Source organism: Beta vulgaris, chromosome 8 (assembly GCF_026745355.1).
Source record: "Beta vulgaris subsp. vulgaris cultivar EL10 chromosome 8, EL10.2, whole genome shotgun sequence".
In the NCBI taxonomy this organism is placed as follows: Eukaryota; Viridiplantae; Streptophyta; class Magnoliopsida; order Caryophyllales; family Amaranthaceae; genus Beta; species Beta vulgaris.
In genome coordinates this window covers 13,153,739-13,175,045 of record NC_079209.1, presented here as the reverse complement: position 1 = coordinate 13,175,045, position 21,307 = coordinate 13,153,739, and the positions used below count along the sequence as shown (strand labels likewise).

Sequence of the window (21,307 nt, the reverse complement as noted above, 5' to 3'; positions counted from 1 at the left end):
GAATCAAAATTATTAACTTCCTTGTACAATTTTGATTGAAAAGGTATCATTTCCTCTTCTTCTTTTTTCTAATAATATGTACCTCCGTTTTTTTTAGATGCAATCATATTTTAATCTACCTATCAAAAACACAAATGTTTTATTTATAAAATATAATCCATCTTTGTTTTTACTTCCAACGGTTTGACTTTTACACTATTTACAAATTCTATTTTGGTGATTTATAGTTAAGGAAAAACATATTGTATATATACATGTATATATTCCAGAAATCTATTTTTCATAACTTTTAATTATCGGTAATTAAAGATCTTAATGGCTGAGAATCATGTGGGAGCTTAATGGTTGAAGCTCCCACCTCCCAACCTCATGGTCGGTAGTTCGATTCTCATTAACCCAGATCAGTTCTGGACAGACTTTTACTCTCACATATCATTATTCATTTTAGTTCAGTTCAATGTTTTATGTCGGAAAAAACAAACCCTAAGTTAAATTAGAATACAAACACCTAGTAATAAAAAATAGGAGAAAGTATAATATCATCTATTATCTTAGAACAGATATCTACGTTGGTTTGATATTCACGAAAGACTTCAATAATTTAAGGTATTACTAAACGATCAAATATTACTTGATAATTTGATATACCAACACGTCCATTATAAAATTTAATAATATAAAATCTCTCCTTAAAATATACATAGATCCGTATATATTTCAAGAGTAAAAAACGACTTGAGAAAATTGAAACGTGTAGCAAGTTATAATTTATTTAGGGGGCCAAAAATGCACTGATGCTGCTATGTCGTCTTACGCGGAGGCCGCGATTCAGTTGAGATGTAAATTTGACTTTTCTGAGGTGGACCAATTTGACCAAACAAAACAGGATAAAAATACAGGGGAATATGCACTTATGGAGGTCAGCTGTGTTCCCGTGTACCTTATCGGTATCTAATTGCGGAATTTGGTTGAGTTGTTTTGTCGCTTTTTGGTGGGACGGAACGCTGATCAAAGAATCTAATGTCTACTTATTCAACGTAGAGTACGTGGGTTTTATTTATTTATTTCAGAAAGAATAAGTGGAATTTCTATATTCAACGTTTAAAAATATTAATTTGACTTTAACTCACATATTATTTTTTTTTTCGCAACAATAGTTTTAAACACCGGTTTATAAGTTAGTGAAAAATGTGAGTAGTTTATCATAAAAGTATCCCTTTAATTCACTTCAGTATGAGAGAAATAAATCGTTAAAGTAAAAGCAATTTTATAAGACAATTTGAGCTAAAGGCAATCGTCAACTCTAGTTAATCTATACTAATATATTAAAAGGCGTTCCTAAGAACGTATATGTGCCACGTGTCACCATCCCTCATTCAATAATATTTATCCACGTCTTTCTCATATAATAAAAAATAAATATTGTTGAAGTGAAGATTTGAACGCACAACCTCAAGTATGAAAGAAAGAGATCCAACCATTACTCCGCTATATCATAATTGCTTTTTTAATAAAAATTAATGATGATATATAAATGGAAAACTTTTGAAATCCATATAATGAATGAGATGACTTATTTAACTACTAGAATTTTTTGCACGCGATGCGTGTTTGATTTTTTTTCGAAACATAAACTCGATTTTCTTCGGCATAAGAGTCAAAATTTGAAGACATACGAAGTATAATTGTTTTTAGTTGCAAAATTTGATTGGTTTAGTTTCCGTCACTTAAGTCTCTCACCATTCTTTTTTTTTTTTTTTTACTTTTCAAAGTTAAATTCTATGAATAAAATAGAAATTTTATTGAATTTATTTATGATTTCTAATATTATAATTTTTTAGTTGATTTTTGAATTAAGTACAGTACTTCATAAATTGTAAAAAAAATTGGACACTTTGATTTCAAGTCAATTTTTTCGTAGGTTGTAGTTTGTAAGTGAATTTTTAAGTTTTTGTAAAGTTTTCTCATTTTAGTGATTTGCATAACGTAAATTATGCAATTTTGTGATTTTAGTTGACTTGTGAGTGATTGTTATAATTATTTGAATACCCCTTTGATTTGTAAGTGAATTTGTAATTTAGAATGGGAAGGGGGTAACATAGTCTCTTCATTCGGGGACACCATAGCTCCCCCCCTTCCCTTATATAATAGCGATATGTTGTACTTTAATTCTTGAATGATATTTTAAATCAACCTTTTTACCTTGATAATTAATCGCTATTATATAATAGAAAAGGATAGGTCCAAATATATGTAAAAGTTTTATTATATATAGGAAACACTATAAAAAAGTAAATAATTTTTTTCGTTGCCTAACTTCTAAATTCTGATTTCACTACAAATACACCTCTATTTTTTTTATTATGACCCCCCATTAATTGTGAATGGTTATTGGGAATAGTGATTTGTAAGTAAATAATTTTTGTAAATGTTTTTGTATGTATTGACGTTCTAGGTTATTAGTTTTAGTTTGTATGTTAATTTTAAGTTTTAATAAAGTTTCCTGATTATTTGAGTGATTTGCGTGATTTTCTCAATTGTATGAGTGATTTGTAAAGTTTCTTCTTTTAAGTGATTTGTGAGTGAGTGTTGCAAATTAATTTTCGATAGTTTTCTTTATTGAGTGCCGATTTTGATTTTGACATTCCTTTTGTAATTTAGAAAGGGAAAGGGGGCAAAATAGGCATTTCAAAAGAGGACACCATTGCTTCCCCCTTCCCTTATATAATAGAGATTACTAAATTGTAGTACAGAGAAAACCCGAAACATCGTTCGGGCCCAAATACTAGTTTTTTACTAAAAAGTGAAATTATGGCAATATATTACTATTATATAAGCCAAGAGAGAAGCTACGGTGTCCCCTGTAAAATTACTTTTCAGCCCTTCACTTATCAAAAAAATGCTTATTTTAAAATATTCAATTCTTTGTTGATATACAATTATGTGCAATAAGAAAAGTTAAAATTGCCTAACTTATAGTAACATGTGAATGTATGCATAAAACTTTTCCCAAATAAATATGCTTAGAAAGAGAAATTTTCGATTGAAAATTAAACTGATATAACTAAAGCAATTCCAAACAATTACAAAGTAAGAACTTTTGTATCCCGAATAGTATAGGTGCTGTTGCGCAGAAGTTAACGGTGTGGAGCCAAGACTCTCTTGGCAATCTGGGTCATGAGACTTGTGCTGTCGAAGAGAACATCAAGCGGTTGCAACATTCTTCACTTGCTGCTGATTGTGAGTATGTTTAGGGGTGCCATGGTAAGCTTGATGAGTTGCTTGAAAAACAGGAGGCATATTGGTATTTGAGATCGTGCGTTTCAGAAATAAATGATGGCGATAAAAATACTAAATATTTTCATCACAAGGCGAGTCAGCGTAAACTGAGAAATTTTATTCATGGGCTTTATGACAAGAGGGGGGTGTGGCGTGATGACGAAGAAGATGTTGGTTGGGTGATTGAGAATTATTACAATAATCTTTTCACTTCTAGTTTCCCCTCTGATGAGGCTTTGTCTGACGTACTAGATGTTGTTACCCCTACTATATCTGCGGAGATGAATGTGGCTTTGTGTACACGTGTTTGCAAGGATGAGGTTTGGGAGGCTCTTCGACATATGCACCCATGCAAGGCTCCGGGCCCTGATGGGATGCATGTTATCTTCTACCAGCGGTTCTGGCATATTGTGGGTGATGATGTAACCTCGATTGTCGCAGGTATTATCCATGGTACCCGTCCCCCCGATGCTCTGAATGATACCATTATCGCCCTCATTCCGAAGGTGAAATCTCCAACTCTTGTTTTCGAGTTCAGACCAATAAGTTAAGCTTGTGTAATGTTATTTTCAAACTTGTTACAAAAGTTCTAAGCTAACAGGTTGAAGGTCATTTTGCCTAATGTTATATCTGATAACCAGAGCGCCTTTGTTCCTGGTCGGCTCATTACTAATAATGCTTTAATTGCCCTAGAATTATTTCATTCAATGAAATACAGATGTAAGGGGAATAGGGGTTTTGTAGCAATGAGGCTTGATATGAGCAAAGCGTATGACAGGGTTGAGTGGTGTTTCCTTCGGAGTTTGATGTTGAAAATGGGTTTTGCGGATTCATGGGTAAATTGTATTATGGGTTGTGTGTCTTCTGTTAGATACTCGTTTTGAAGGACTTTGTCCTCGATCAAGTGTAACAAACTAAATATATATGGACACAGTGGCGGATGTACTGTTGGTCATTGTTGGTCACGTGACCAACTAATATTCCTAATGACCAACTAATATTCCTAAGAAAAAAAAAAAAAGTTTGAAGCGTTTTCTGATTCTCAAACGCTCACCCAGACACACTTCCTCTTTCTCTCTCTTTCTCATTCGCGAAACCCTAAATCAGTAGCATTGAGTGACGCGCCGACGCCGCAACCGGAGATATATTTTGCCGGTGAGTTTTCCGACGCCGCAGTTCAGTCGGGTCGCACACTAGCAGCGCCAGCGGTATTGCGATAATCAGTCGAGACTCGATTCGAGTCGCACACTCGCACTGTCGCGAATCGCATTCGGCCACAGTAACAGCGGTGCCGGTAAGTTTGTTTTTTGTTTGATTTTTTTAAGGTTTTGTTCAAATTTTGTGTTGTTTGATTTGATTTTGTTAGGGTTTTGTTGTTTCAAAGATTAAAGAATCTGATTTTGTTAGGGTTTTGTGGTGTCTCAACTCTCAAAGAACAGTCAGTTCTTCAACTTTCAAGACTTCACTTGGATCACTTCTTCACTGAATCACTGTCGCAGCGGGCGGCAGCAGGCGGCAGAGGCTGCAAACTTCAGGCATTCTTCTCATTCAACTTTTTTAATCTTTGCTTAATCGCTTTTTCAATTATTTTTCATTGAATCATTGTTGGGTTGTAAGTTGTTGTTGAAAATTGATGTGTGTTTGTGTATTTTTGTCAATTTCATTTCATTAGGATTTAGGATTTGATTGTGTTGTGATTTGAGAATTAGATTAGGATGCCAAATTGACAAATGATTATGTATTTATGTATTTTTGTCAATTGGATTTCATTATGATTGTGGTGTGAATTGTGATTTAGGAGTTATATAGGATGCGAATTCGACAAATGGTTGTGTTATGAATTTGTGATTTAGGAATTGCGTAATAGCATGGGAGATTAAATGTTGAATGATTGCTTGATTACTTATGTGGAGAAAGAAATGTTTTTGAAGGTTAGCAAAGATCATATTATAAATCGATATCAAAATATGAAAAACTCGTCGAGAACAATTGTAATATTTTCTAAGAACTATTTGGTTGTAAGAAGTACTATTTTTAGGTACTATTATATTGTAATATGAACTATTATTAGTCATAAATTGATTTTATTTGAGGTAGTTTTCTTTAAATTCATGGATTATCTTATATGGATACGCGTATCCGAACCCGTATCCGTATCCGTCTCTGTGCAACCTAGTTGGTAGTGACCAACTATTCATATATTCCTGGATCCGCCACTGTATGGACAAGTTTATAGAGATAATATATTCAATAATATTAGGTGACCGTAACGTTTTACTAGAAGCTAAATTATGGTTTGTTGGATTACTGAGATTGGTCCGACTACTAATATTGATCGGGTTCTATGAGGTCACACATTGTAACAAAGGTTAGATAATTACTCAAATCCATTTTGGAAATGATTTGATGGTCATATGGATGGTAGGAGAAGAGTTGTAACTCTTGTTGTTAAATGATTTATAATGGGTGGCTTTATATGCCTAATTAAGCCTATTGGGGGAGTGTTTGGTTCATACGATTCTGGAATGAGGTATGGATTTAGAATGAACAAAACCCATACCTAGTGTTTGTTTAATAATTTGATAGATTTAAAACCCATACCTCAAATCCATAAGGTATGGGGTTTAGAAACCCAAGGGGGGAGGTGGGTTTAGCTCATACCAATACCACTAGGTATTAAATAGAAGAAAAAATTTCATTCATAAATCAAACCAAACACATGGTATTATGTATCAAGTTCCAAACCTATACCACCTTGGTTTCATTCCTGATTCCAAACCCATACCCCTATATGAACCAAACACCCTCTTGATGTATGACATTTTGTGGCCAATTAAGCCTTATGAAACCACCATTGTAACAACTCTATATATTGATATAGAGGTTACAAATAAGATTGATTATCATCTTTTGCTAAAAATTCTGATATTTGGTAAAGCTAATTAGACTCCTCCTCTTCCTCCCTTTTTGGCATAACACCATACAAAGTAAGGAGTGAAAAAGTTCCTCTTTCCGTACTAGCATACATGGTGATCTAACCGTTGTTCGTGGACCAACACTAGAGGAACGACGTTTGACGTTCTCATAAGATCTCACTTGGAAGTTAGTACCTTTGAGGATTCACACATCAAAGGTATATAATGTTATATATTATTTGATTCATAATAGTTTATGCAAGTTGTTCTTGGGTTAGATGTTTGTGTATATGATACTCTTTTTCCGCATTAAGCATCTAAAGTCCTATACTGGTATCAGTTAGCCTATTGCATTGATTAATATGATCATGTTGATGCATGTTTTACTTCATTTTTTTAAATTCAATTAAGGGAGGGCTTTATATATGAGTTTATTTGCATGATTAATATCATGATATTAATTAATTGGAAACATAAAAATTGTATTTTTATGTATATATAAATATAAATTATACTCAAAATTACAATCTCACATCACAAAATATCAGATTTTGTGTGTTAGTTTATGTTTTTTTTTTTTGCTTTTGATAAACAAAAATAATATGAACCCTAATTTTTTTCCCCTAAATAATTGTTGTGAAGTTCCATTCAATTATGCACAAGGGTTGTTGGTAATTGAGTGGGAAGGGGGAGTACCATCGGAAAGTCGCCGGCGTGATGGCTGGCGCACCACCGGACTGTGGCCGACATGGTGGTGGCGCGCGGGTCGCTTCTTGCGACTAGGCGATTGCTGCTGCCCGCGCAGTGCCGTGGCCGCCAACACCGCCGGTGGTGACCGGTCTGTTGCACATGGTGGTGGGCCGCTGCTAAGGTGGCAGTGGTGCTTGGCACACTACTGCCTTGGCAGTTTATTTTTTTTTTGAGTATATTCCAATATTACAAATTGATTAATTTCATATTTAAGTCATAATTGAATTAAAATAATGAGCTTTAACTTTATTAGTTAATTATATGTGGTAATTGACTAGTTAATTTTAAAGGGGTTACTAAGGAGTTAGTAACTATTATAATTATTTTGATGTTAATTACATTTTAGGTTGTTAGTATTAATAGTTGATTAATTCTTCCATGCCTTTTATGTGGTTATCATCATGTTAAGTTTTTTTTTTTAATATGATTAAATGTGGTGCCTACAATTGCTTTAATTTTTCTTTAAGTTTAATATGATTAAATTTGTTAGATTATATTTTAAAGCCTTTGTGAGACGAAATTCTAATATGATTAAATTTTGTCTTAAGGTACCAACCATAGGATTTAATGTGATTATAATCTTCATGGTTATTATTGTTTTAAAGTTGTTAAAACATGATAATTTATTTTAATAGTTGATTAAAATGCATGTTTATATATATGATATTATGAATGCATGCGGTGACTAGTATGGCCCAAAACTTGGATAGAAAATACGATCTGCGTATCGTTAATGTATTTTTGTAATCTAAATACGATCTACGACATCGTTGGTATTTTTGTAATATTTTAGTTCATAATTCAAAAATATTTATTCAAGTATTAATAAGAAGAATGGTGATTCAATCTTATCCTATGAAGCACAAGGATGGAGATCCATGGTGATTCAACAAGGGAGCCTTAAAGAGTAGTCTTTAGGTTTAGGGGCCATACTAGGATCACATTTTATTTTATGCATTTAAATATTGCTTTTAAATGCTTTCTAAGTTTATTATGCTTGTGATTTAATTATTTAAATGTTCACTAGTAATTAAATCAACATAATAATTTACTTAGGTCCCTTAAATAAAATATTGGGTTTTTGCTATTCCAAATAAACACCTACTAAAACTTGATCGTTAGTAATAGGTTCTGCCAAAGCAGAGTGTTACTTTCAATCTTGGGCTAAGTAGAGTAAATTTCCGAAATTTGCAAGTTTAGTTTGGTTTGGCCCAACAAAATCATCAAAACGGTTTTGGATTTTGTAGCAAAGTTTTTGGGTTTTGTGTTTGGGTGACAAGCTCTGTCTAGGATTAGGAAGGCTCTCCCCAACGTTGTGGGTAACTTCCTTACCTGGGAGCGTAATCACCTTAGCAACACCATTAACTAAGAGTTACAAATGTTGTAATTAGTAAAGGAGTTTACTTACCTTTTAAACTTGGTTTTAAGTTGAGGCCAAAGTCCACTTATAAATCATGTTTGATAGGATCTTAGAACCACTTGATTCAAAAGAGGGACATTAAAATTGGTCAAGTGCATAGCTTTTATTTTAAAGTGTTTAAAATTTGTTAAAAGCTATTATGATAAACATACTTATACTTTTTGCATCTTCTATGTAGATATCATGTCTGGTAACAACTAATTCACCTTTTAACTTACGTTCAATCCTTGAGAAGGATAAATTGAACGGGAACAACTTCCTTGATTGGGAAAGGAATCTAAGAATTGTTCTTAGGTCCGAAGGTCGAGAGGATGTTCTTGAAACCCCGATCCCAGTTTTAACTACTACCTCTACTGATGCTGAGAAAGAGGCCCATAAGGCCGTTGCAGAAAGGTCAGTAATTGTTACTTGCCTTATGCTAGCGGCTATGGAACCAAGCCTTCAAAAGAGGTTTGCAAGCTTGGATGCCTATAGCATTATCCGACAGTTGAAAACCATGTTTCAACAACAAGCTCGGATAGAGAGGTATGAAACTCACAAGGCTATTCTTGAGTGTTCGTTAGTTGAAGGCAAGCCGGTCGCCACTCATGTCTTCGAAATGATTGGTTATTTTGAAGCCATGGAGAGGTTGGGCTTTCCTTATAGCCAAGAGTTGGCTACTGACATCATTTTGCACTCACTTCATAAGGGGTTCAATACGTTTCGATTGAATTTCAATATGAAGGGGTGTCGAAAACCCTTGCTGAGTTACATGGGATGCTCATAATTGCCGAGCAAAACATCACAGTTGTACCTAAGAAGGAAGTTCTTATGGTTCAAAAGGGAAAGGGTTTTAAGAAGGAATGGGCTGGCAAGAAAAAGCAAGAAGGGAAGCAAGTTGCCACTAAGACTCTAAGCCACAGGCAAAGGCAAAGCCAAAGGTGGCCGCAAATGCCAAGTGCTTCTATTGTGATCAAATAGGTCATTGGAAGCGTAACTGCCCAAGTACTTGAAGGATAAGAAGTCTGGGGCTTCTTCTTCAGGTATCTATGTCATTGACATTAATTTAGCAACTCTACTTCTTGGGTATTTGATACCGGTTGTGTTTCTCACATTACTTCGAATGTGCAGGGACTAAGAAGGAGTAGAACTTTGGCTAAAGGAGAGGTGGAACTGCGAGTTGGAAATGGTGCAAGAGTTGCAGCCGTTGCAGTTGGGACTTATAGTCTACCTTTGCCTTCTGGATTAATATTAGAGCTTAATAATTGTTATTATGTTCCTGCTATTACCAAAAACATTATTTCTATTCCTGTTTTGGATAATGAAGGGTTTTCATTTACAATTGAGAAAGGTTGTTTCTCCTTTATTTGAATTCAATGTTTTATGCCACTGCTAAAAGGTCTAATGGTCTATATTTCCTAGACTTAGACAAAGATGTCCTTAACATAGACAGCAAAAAACATAGATCAAGCGATACTAATCCTACTTACTTATGGCATTGTCGTTTAGGACACATAAACGCGAAACGCATTCAGAAGTTACATAAAGATGGACTTCTAACATCATTGACTTTGAGCCATTTGATGTGTGTGAATCATGTTTAATGGGTAAAATGACAAAGTCACCTTTTACTGGAAAGGGTGAAAGGGCCAGTGATCTATTGGGCCTAATACATACTGATGTATGTGGACCAATGAGCACAAAAGCTAGGGGAGGGTTTGGATACTTCATTACTTTTACGGACGATTTAAGTAGATATGGATATGTCTATTTAATGAAGCATAAGTCGGAATCATTTGAAAAGTTCAAAGAATTCCAAAATGAAGTCCAAAACCAGCTTGGCAAAACAATCAAAGCACTGCGATCCGATCGTGGTGGTGAATATTTGAGCCAAGAGTTTAGTGATCACTTGAAGAGTTGTGGAATTCTTTCACAACTCACTCCGCCGGAACACCTCAGTTGAATGGTGTTTCGAAAGGAGGAACGAACTCTACTTGATATGGTTCGGTCTATGATGAGTTTTGCTGATCTTCCAATATCCTTCTGGGGATATGCTCTCGAAACTGCTACTTTACACTTAATAGAACTCCATCAAAGGCAGTAGATAAGACACCATATGAGATATGGAGTGGAAAAGTTCCAAACTTGTCTTTTTACGTATTTGGGGATGTGAGGTTTATGTAAAGCGTTTACTTTCAGATAAACTCGCCCCTAAATCAGATAAGTGTTTCTTGTGGGTTATCCCAAGGAAACCAAGGGCTATTACTTCTACAATCGCACTGAGGGCAAAGTGTTTGTTGCTCGTCGTGGTGTCTTTTTGGAAAAAGATTTTATTTCCAAAAAGGCAAGTGGGAGTAATGTATTTCTCGAAGAAGTTCGAGAAGAGCAACAAATGGACATAGTTCATCCTATGTTAGAGAACGAACACAAGGCCAGATGTTGGGCTTGAAGTAGTTCCTCCTTTGGAGGAATCTTCTCCCAAACTGACCAAGTGTTGGAGGACGTGCATCCCGTACACGAACCTCCTACGTCCCACTCGAATCTAATTCGCAAAATTCTCAAATTGTTGAGAAGAAAATTTCTCCTGTTGCAGCCCCCGTAAGTCTAGTAGAACAAGAATACCAACCAAGAGGTTTGTTGATTTCTTGTTAACCGAAAATTCTGAGATAATGATTTTAGAATTTGAGGAACCTACTACTTACAAGCAAGCTTTGATGAGTGAAGACTCCGAAAAATGGCTGAAGCCATGAGGTCCGAAATGGCATCCATGTCTGAAAATCAAGTATGGGCTTGGTAGATTTGCCCGATGGATACACCTATTGGTTGCAAATGGGTTTTCAAAGTGAAAACAGACAAGGATGGTAATATTCAGGTTTACAAAGCAAGGTTGGTTGCAAAAGGGTTCAAGCAAGTTCATGGTATAGACTATGACGAAACCTTTTCACCGGTAGCCATGCTTAAATCCTTCGGATACTCCTAGCGATCGCCGCCTTTATGATTACGAGATTTGGCAAATGGATGTCAAAACCGCTTTCTTGAATGGGTTCTTGAAAGAGGATGTGTATATGACACAGCCGGAGGGTTTTGTGGATCCAGAAAATCCTAGGAGCGTATGTAAGCTTCAAAAATCCATTTATGGATTGAAGCAAGCATCTCGGAGTTGGAATCCGTTTTGATGAGACAATCAAAACATTTGGTTTTCTTAAAAAGGAGAAGAGTCTTGTGTTTAAAGAGAAGGAAAGTGGGAGTAACATAGTCTTCTTGGTCTTGTATGTAGATGACATACTTCTCATAGGAAAGCATTCCCATGCTTGAGTCAGTCAAGGAATGGTTGAAAAGTTGTTTTTCTATGAAAGACCTTGGAAACGCTGAGTACATTTTGGGGATCAAGATCTATAGGGATAGGTCTAAGAGGATGATCGGACTTAGCCAACGAACTTATATAGATAAGATCGTCACTAAGTTCAACATGGAAAACTCTAAGAGAGGCTTCCTACCCATGCAACATGGTGTCGCTTAGCAAGACTCAGTGTCCTTCTGGCCTGATGAGATTAAGCGAATGAGTAATGTTCCTTATGCGTCAGCTATAGGGTCCATTATGTACTCCATGATTTGTACTCGCCCAGATGTTTCATATGCCTTGAGCATGTGTAGCAGATTCCAATCAAATCCAGGTGACGTACACTGGAGTACAGCTAAGAATATCTGTTGAACCCTAGTTTTGATGATGACAAAGGAACAAAGATGCAAACTAAGTAGTGAACTACTGAGTTATTTAAGTGTATGATTTTTATGGTATCATTGAAAGGAACAAAGAGAATACTAAGTCAAGGAAGAAATCAAGTAAGGATTTTGATGAATAAGTGAAGATGTCTCTTTTAGTTGATACTGAAGAAGCATTGGAGCAACAAGAATAAAGCAAGGCGTTTTTATTTTCTAGTTCCATTGTAAAGGAACAAGTAATGTTGGTAAGGAACATTGACAGTTTTGTTTGAGAATGATAGTTTGTTCCTTTGTAAGGAATAGACGAATTGGCACTAAACAAATCAGTTAAAGGAACTTATGAATAAAAGGAACTAGATTTAGGCTCGAAGCATTATAACGGTTCACTAATGGAAGTTGAGTAAATCATGCCTAAATAATATATAACCGGTTTTAGTCTAAGAGAAAATCTGTTTTTGTGGAAAATCTTTTTAAGGAAAAGATTTTGTTTTTCGAAAAAAATAAGAAAAATATTATTCGGTTTTTTAAAGGATTTTATTTAAAAGATAATATTTTCTTAAAGATTTAATTTTAGTTTTAATATTAAATCTGTTTTAAATTAAAACTGATTTTCGGATAATGCTCAAGTAAATCCTATAAACTAGGAGCAGTAACTAAAACATGTCCACGTCCAAGTAGAGATCATGGGATCATGGAATGTGTTAAGGAACATGTTCCTTAAGGGAAAGAACATCATGGGATAATGGTTTTTATCATGAACACGATTTTAATTCCCACGTTCTATATTACTGTCACTATAAATATTGAAGTCTAAGTGAGTTCCAAATTGTGTCTAACTAAGTAATTTAGTGAGTTTAACTAATTAAGTGTCAGTGCCTTCATTCTCTCATAATAGTCATTTGTTCTTTGCTTACTTACTCTAATTCCACTAAGCTTATTTCGATCAATTGTATTTTTGGTTTTTGGGTAAGGGGACTTTGAGTGAAGTTCTGTAAGAGAGAAGCTTTGAGTAAAGCTAGTAAGAGTGAGAAAACTTCGAATGAAGTTGAGAGGAACTACTGTTAAGGGAACAATGGCTCAGGAACTTGAGTTTAGGAACTCAAGGTGTGGCTCGAGAATAGAATTAGGTTGTAACAAAGCTGTTTGGCCTAATTAGTGAAAGAGTTGAGTTTAAAATCCCTAGTGGTCGAGGTTGTTTCTTCTTATTGGGCCCAAGAAATTTTTCCTCGTAAAAATCCCTTGTGTTCCTCTAGCTTGTTTATTTGTTTAAGTTTAGATTTTTGCAAAAAGTTACGTTTATTTCTACACATACAATTCACCCCCCCCCCTTGTAGTGTTCCTAGGGAAATAACAATATCCTAAAGTACTTGAGAAGGACTAAGGATAATTTCTTAGTTCATGGAGGTGAGAGTAAGTTAATTGTTGAGGGTTACACAGATGCGAGCTTCCAAACTGACAAAAAAGATGATTTTCGATCCCAATTTGGTTTCATCTTTTGTCTAAATGGAGGGGCAGTGAGCTGGAAAAGTTCAAAGCAAAGCACTATTGCTGATTTTACAACAGAAGCTGAGTACATTGCTGTGGCTGATGCAACAAAGGAAGCCATTTGGATGAAGAAGTCCATTCTGGAGCTAGGAGTAGTGCCTAGTGTTGGAGATGGTATTGTTTTACATTGTGATAACAATGGTGCCATAGCTCAGTCTAAGGAACCAATATCACATCAAAGGTGTAAGCACGTACTTAGAAAGTTTCATCTTATTCGAGAAATCGTTGAGAGAAAAGATGTAATAGTTAGCAAAGTTCATACAGATAGCAATGTCGCTGGTCCTTTGACTAAACCATTGCCTCTACCTAAGCATGAGAGTCATACTAGGGCTATAGGACTTAAGCATATAGGAGAGTGGTCTTGATTGTGTACTATTTACTTTTAATTAGTTCACAGTTGTAGTTACTCTTATGATATGTTTGGTTATGTTTATCAATAAAAGGTTATATTTTCTCATTTAATCTTGGTTTAGTATTAAATAAAACGTTCAAAGTATTTTATAACGTTTCAGAGGATTGTCAAATACGGGATTTGACAAATGGAACTCTATCTAGTGAATAGGAGTTATAATATACCTTAGTCCCTAGTCCGAATCATTATGTTGAACGTAAATGATTGAGTTTCATGGACTAGATTGCAAGTTGATTGATAACGCAGTTTCATGGGCTATGGGGACATAGAGATGTCCAATCATTTGCATAGACATGTATAGTTAATACTTGTCGGGCAGACCTAGTGGGAGTTCTCTAAAAGGTTTATGAGAATCTCATTAATATATTTAGTAGATTCCTTTGACATGAGTATGACACTACTCTTACTTAAGGATTAGTATGTTTTTAACACTGCAAAACGTCGTGTCGTAAAAGGAGGCTATTAAGGCAGTGATCGGAACTACTATGAATTGAGTGGGAGTATTGGTTATACAAGATGGGATAAAGTCCTCCTAAGAGTTAGGATTTGTGTCTTGGCCTCTTGAAGAGTGAGAACTGAAAATGCATGGCCATGCTCAAATGGATTAAGAAGTTAATCATTTGTTTCGACAGTTCGAACTCGGATTTCAAGAAACAACTTGAACATTGGTATGCTTTAAATACGATGTTACCATGTCATCAAATTAGACATTAAGCGACTTAAGGAGTTTGAAGGTTACACACTTGTTCTTAGACAAGTGGGAGATTGAATGATTTTTTCCTCGATCAAGTGTAACAAACTAAATATATATGGACAAGTTTATAGAGATAATATATTCAATAATATTAGGTGACCGTAACGTTTCGCTAGAAGTTAAATTATGGTTTGTTGGATTAATGAGATTGGTCCGACTACTAATATTGATCGGGTTCTATGAGGTCACACATTGTAACAAAGGTTAGATAATTACTCAAATCCATTTTGGAAATGATTTGATGGTCATATGGATGGTAGGAGAAGAGTTATAACTCTTATTGTTAAATGATTTATAATGGGTGGCTTTATATGCCTAATTAAGCCTATTAATGTATGACATTATGTGGCTAATTAAGCCTTATGAAACCACCATTGTAACAACTCTATATATTGATATAGAGGTTACAAATGAGATTCATTATCATATTTTTGCTAAAAATTCTGATTTTTGGTAATGCTTAGACTCCTCCTCTTCCTCCCTTTTTGGCATAACACCATACAAATTAAGGAGTGAAAAAGTTCCTCTTTCCGTACTAGCATACGTGGTGATCTAACCGTTGTTCGTGGACCAATACTAGAGGAATGATGTTTGACGTTGTCATAAGATCTCACTTGGAAGTTAGTACCTTTGAGGATTCACGCATCAAAGGTAGATAATGTTATGTATTATTTGATTCATGTTAGTTTATGCAATTTGTTCTTGGGGTTAGATGTTTGAGTATATGATACTCTTTTTTCGCATTAACCATCTAAAGTCCTACACGTTTGTGGTGAATGGTGATGTGTGTGGCTATGTTATTCCCTCCAGGGGGATTAGGCAGGGTGACCCTATTTCTCCGTACTTGTTTATTATTGTTGCAGATGCTTTTTTGGCTCTTGTTAGAAAAGCTACTGTTGATAAGGCTATCCATGGCATGAAAGCGAGTCAGAGTGGCCCGGAGATCTCTCATGTTCTCTTTGCTGATGATAGTTTGCTCTTTGCGCGTGCTTGCCGTCAGAAATGCTCAGTTATAGTTGATATTCTCAACAAATATGAAGCAGCATCTGGTCAAAAAATTAATATTGATAAGTCGGAAGTTTCGTTCAGCAAAGGTGTCGGTTCTGTGCAGAAGGAGGAGTTGATTGGTTTTCTAGCTATGAGACAAGTTGACAGGAATTCCAAGTACCTGGGTATCCCTACACTTGCTGGTCGTTCTAAACATCATCTCTTTTCAAGAATTATGGATAGAGTTTGGAAGAAGCTTCAGGGATGGAAGGAAAAGTTACTCTCCCGGGCTGGTAAAGAAGTTCTACTGAAGGCAGTGATACAGGCTATTCCTACGTATGTGATGGGTGTGTACATATTTCCTATGGCAATTGAGAATTCCATTCACTCGACTATGGCCAAGTTTTGGTGGGGGTTCTAAAGGGGACAAGAGATTGATGCATTGGAAGAGTTGGGAGTTTTTGTGTAACCCAAAATGTTTAGGGGGGATGGGATTTCGACAGTCGGTTTTCAGTGAGGCTCTTCTTGGTTAACAAGCCTGGCATTTGATCCAATATGAGGATTCTCTTCTTAGCAAGGTCTTCAAAGCTAAGTATTATCCAAGCTCGAGTTTTCTTGATGCCAATTTGGGTCCCGTTGGTAGCTATTCATGGAAAAGCATTTGGGGTTCGAAATCCTTGGTGATAGAAGGGGTGCTTTGGCGTATAGGGAATAGAGCTTCTATCAAGATTTGGGAGGATCCTTGGGTGATATCTGGAGATAGCCGTTTCATTACCAGTGGGCGAGTGCTGGTGCTTCACTATGTATGCGATTTGATTGATTTTGGATCGATGGAGTGGGATGCTAACATGGTTCTAGAGAACTTCAATGAGCAAGATGGTCAAGCTATTATGGCGGTGCCCTTGAGTGATCGTCTCCCCAATGATCATGTGGCTTGGGCCTTTGCTAAAGATGGTTCCTACTCGGTTAAAACAACTTATCTGGTAGGTAAGTCCGAAAACCTTGATCTTTTTCACCGTGCATGGGTTACAATATGGGGATTACAAGTCTCTCCAAAAGTGAGACACTTCTTGTGGAAAATTTGCTCAAACTCGTTGCCGGTTTGCTCCATTTTGAAGCATAGACATGTAATCTTCGATGATACGCGCCTTTTGTGTTTGGAGGGACCCGAGACTGTTTCCCATGATTTGTTTCATTGCTCGAAGGCGAGAGAAGTGTGGGAGATTGCTGAGATTAGCCATAAGCTGCCGCAAGGAGGGAGGGAAAATTGGTTGCTTTTGTGGAATGAGTGGCAGGAGGTGGAGTGTGAAAATTTGATTGCATTGAGTTATGTGGCCTACTACGTGTGGTATAGAAGAAACAAGGTTGTCTTTGAGAATTGTTGTAGACCGAATGACTAAGTGGCAGCATTAGCTTTGAAAGCTGAAGTAGATTATGGCGTGTACTCTAGGAGGATTTATGGGAGCGTGGCTTTGAGGGAGACGAGGAGTGATAAGGTGTGGCAGCCCCCCTGCTAGGTGCGTCAAAATAAACGCAGATGCATCGCTGGGCGATGATGGGTGGGTGGGGATGGGTGTTGTGGCACGGAATGAAGTGGGAGTTGTACTTTTACGGCTACTCGTAGGGTGAGAGCTTGGTGGCCAGTGGAAGTTGCGGAGGGGAAAGCGTTATGCCTTGCAATCAAGTTGGCTCGGAGTCATGACTTACAAAATGTTATATTTGAAATGGACTGTCTTACTATCGCTAATAGGTTGTCCAAGGGTGTAATATTTTTCTCTGATTTAGATGTTGTGTTAGAAGATGCTTTATTTTTTAGCAAGGACTTTGTTTCGGTGAAGTGGTCTCGTGTGCTGCGGGATGGTAATTGTGTGGCCCATCACCTAGCTAGAATTATCCCTTTTGGTGTCGAACAACGGTGGGAGTCTCATTGTCCTGCAGAGGTGTCACCTTATGTTCTTATGGACACTATGTCCATTGAGTAACAGAATGCACTGACTATTTTCCTTTCAAAAAAAAAAGTTATTCTTGTTGGAGTTTATCTCTATTATATAAGCCAAGGGGGAGCAATGGTGTCTCCCTTAGAATTTACTTAAATGCTCCTCTGGCCACCTAATCAACCCCAATTCCATGCAAAAACTTGCCAAAACAAAAATATCAATCAAATCAAATTTAGACTCAATCAACTCATATAAGATTAAATCATATAAACTTGCCAATAAAAAAGATTCATAATCAAGAACTTACCAAACGTCAATACTACATACAATAACAAAAAAATTACACAGCATAACATCCTCTCAAGTCAATTTTTCCATAACGCAAACTCAATTACAAACACAAACTGCATACAAAAAGAAATCAGTTATATTCATAGATTGGAGCTTCACGACATTCTCAAATACGAAACTCTGAAATTTGCCGATTCTTTACCGTTAATCAGGTTTGCAATTCGTTATTGAAAATAAAATTATGTGCGTTGTTCTATGTGTAGGAAATCTTAAAAATATGTACTATGTTCGATTAAAATTAAATTCAAATTATAGTAACTCTTACAAATATTTGTCGCTTTTACGGCCTTTTTTTTTCTATTTTTCTTCTTTTGAATCATGTGGGGGATTGTTGGAGTTTATAAGAGTATATAGTAGAAACTCAAAGTTTGCTTCAAAAGAATATGAAGAGTCATTTGTCCCACTTTGAAAGAATAAAAGGGAAGTGTTAGGTTTATAACCATTACTCTTCCTCTACCCTTTGAGTTGTGTAGGAATGAGACTTTTAGTGGGTATGTGGTGATTGGAGTTACCACACGCGCGCACCGTCCGCCTGGACCGGGCCAATGCTTTGGGTTTTGGACTTTGAGCTTTGGGGAATTAACGTAACTTAACTATATTTTTGGTCAATGTTTTGTCAGCATTTACTGACCGTTTTTATCAGTCTTAAGCTACCGTTTTTTCCCCTAATCTCTCCCTTTATGTTTTCGGTTTTCTCTAATTTTTGTCCATAACTGCTGCCATGATTCCCCCCATTAATTGATAGTTTTTCTCACGATTGTAGCCTTCTTCTGACCTGGTTATAGTTTCCTCTCCCTATAAATACTAGTGCCTTGCTATTCATGGGGGACACAAAAAAACACAAACAAACTCTCCTTCTCTTCGTTTTATTTCTCCTCTATTATTCTGGGAAATATTCAAGATCGTTCTCAATCGGCTTTTCTGTCAACACCCGAAACGCAGAAACCGTGTATCCTTGGAGGTTGATTGTTGTGAGTCTGTGTGTTGTTACGGGGTATATTGACAGGCTAAAGTCGTATCACGTAATCAAAAGTAATCATAAAGTCCTCTAACAAATAGTATTCAAGGAAGTAGGGTCGAATCCACAGGGAAAAATAGTGTTCTTTTCCTAATTGTCGATCAAATCTAGATTATAGGGAACGAGTGTTGTTAGTTATTACACTAAACTGGACAATAACTAAATCAAGAATATCAATAATAAAGAGCCTAGGGTATGGGTTCACTAATGAACAATAATTCCAGGATGAAACACAACAATCAATCATTAATAATGCTGTTAAACAGGTTGGTCTGTTCTCTCGAATCGAAATCAACTATAGAACGATATTAACAGACTCTCGCAATTTATTAATACCAAAACTACCTATTGAAACTAGCCTTAATATCAAGTTTATACCTCTCGGCACATAACCTAATATTTCAATACTATAACAATTAAATCTAGACAAATTAGATTGATCGAATAGAGATAATACATCCAATAGGAATCAACAAACATCATCAAATATCAAGACTTTATAAACATCCCTTCATAATTGATCATTGATCCCCTAGACCCTAGAAATAAACTACTCAATCATATTTAAAATAAACATGCTCATGGTGAAATAAAGTAAACATGATGAATAGGAAATTAAGAACTAAACAAGAATAATAAGGAATGAGAAAGAGTACCAATTGTAGAAACAATCTTGAGAAATCCACACTTCTATTGAAAGTTCAATGAAAAATGAGAAAAAGCAATACAAAACTCTAATAATAAAACGTAGTCTTTTAATTCTGAAAAGATAAGTATTTATATATCCATCAAAAACTGGCGCAACACGGGCTTCAGAAACCTTAAAAGCACCCTGCCCGACCAACCCGGGCGGAATGTGCCCGGTCAGACGATTGGCAGGTCATGAACCGTAGAATAGGAAATAGCGCCCCGCCCGGTCGGGTGATATTCCACCCCGGTCGGGCCCGCAACAAAATATTTTCTTTTTATCAAAATCTTCTCCAAGCGATGAAATTTGGCTAAGGGCGTCCGGTCGGGCGATCGTCAGCCTGCACAAAATCTCAATCTTCAAAACGCCATAACTTCTTCGTTATTCGTTGGAATTAGGCAAGTGACCACTCATTGGAAAGATATTGAAATGTAGAATCTAACACAATTGAAATCACTCTATTTGAATTTTTATAACTTGATATAAAATCAAAATAGTGTACTAGGGTCTTTTATCTACTTCTTTTATTATTCGCTTTGCTTCAAAACTTTTCCAACTCAATGCACGTGCTCTCGAAAGTACATCATCTCTTGTAGTGATATAAATGAGTAGGAAATGCACTAAAACGTGCTAATTCCTACAATGATCAATCTGAAAATACAAACAGACTACAAGGAGCACATTAGTAGTAAAAATGGCTCCGAAGAGCGCAATTAAGACCAATAATGAATGAGGGACGGAGGTATAATCTCTATATAAATTAAAATAGACATATCACATATTCAACTTTAGGGCAGTGTTATTCTCACACCACGGGTTATCAGTAGGTCAATTATAGTTATTACCAGTTTACGTTCCTATAATTTTTTCCTAAACTTCCAATTGCAATTACAATTTCAAAGAAAATACATTAAGAATTCATAAACATACAGAGAAAAATAAGAGGACATTCTCATCTTTTTGTTTTTTTGGCTTTTATAATTGTTGTATGTGTCGATTAGGATCATTCATATTTTATTATTTAATGGTTTGTAGTAGTCGTTTGTGTATGGATAAATAAACCATCTCATCATTTATTATTATGTAGAAGGAAAAATTGTGAATAACCACCTACTAGATACCCTTATTTCAAAATAACCACCCCAATTTCATTTGCGTTTAAATAACCACCTCTACTTAGCTTAACGTTTTTAAGTACCCACCTCTTACCAGAAAAAGGTGACTCCGTTACTTCTGAGGCCTGTTGACACGCTTTTTATTAAATTTCCCGCCAATTTTCCTCGACTTTGACCTATATATATCTCTAACATTGACAAGCCTAATCTAAACAAATTTGGCAAAGATTTACTTCAATTCCACTGTGATTCCTCTTGAAGCTCAAAATTCAGGTATGTTCTTTGCAATTTATAGGGTTTTAATGCAATTTCTAGGGTCAAGTGCTTAAAGTTTGGATGCATAATAACTAAGGTAACTGAAACCCCCCCCCCCTCCCATACTGAACTACCTTCCTCCCTTTAATAATCTTCTGAGCAAATCACCAATTGAAGCC

The 21,307-nt window shown here is 35.9% G+C and overlaps 1 protein-coding gene across 1 annotated transcript; it reads left to right on the top strand.

Annotated features, from left to right (window-relative positions):
* Positions 1-802: 802 nt before the first annotated feature.
* On the top strand, positions 803-17,746 carry LOC130589838 (uncharacterized). Its single transcript, XM_057391434.1, has 7 exons — positions 803-919; positions 3,255-3,720; positions 13,630-13,725; positions 15,641-15,786; positions 15,889-16,100; positions 16,339-17,112; positions 17,515-17,746. Exons 1-7 carry the CDS (start codon positions 803-805, stop codon positions 17,744-17,746), a joined length of 2,043 nt encoding a protein of 680 aa, XP_057247417.1.
* Positions 17,747-21,307: the final 3,561 nt, after the last annotated feature.

Excerpts from the sequence above, each read along its gene's own strand:
- LOC130589838 (XM_057391434.1), top strand. The coding sequence starts at position 803 with ATGTCGTCTTACGCGGAGGCCGCGATTCAGTTGAGATGTAAATTTGAC. Across the intron at positions 920-3,254 it reads GGGAATATGCACTTATGGAG|GGGTGCCATGGTAAGCTTGA; the intron begins GTCAGCTGTGTT and ends GAGTATGTTTAG. Across the intron at positions 3,721-13,629 it reads TGTAACCTCGATTGTCGCAG|AAGCTGAGTACATTGCTGTG; the intron begins GTATTATCCATG and ends ATTTTACAACAG.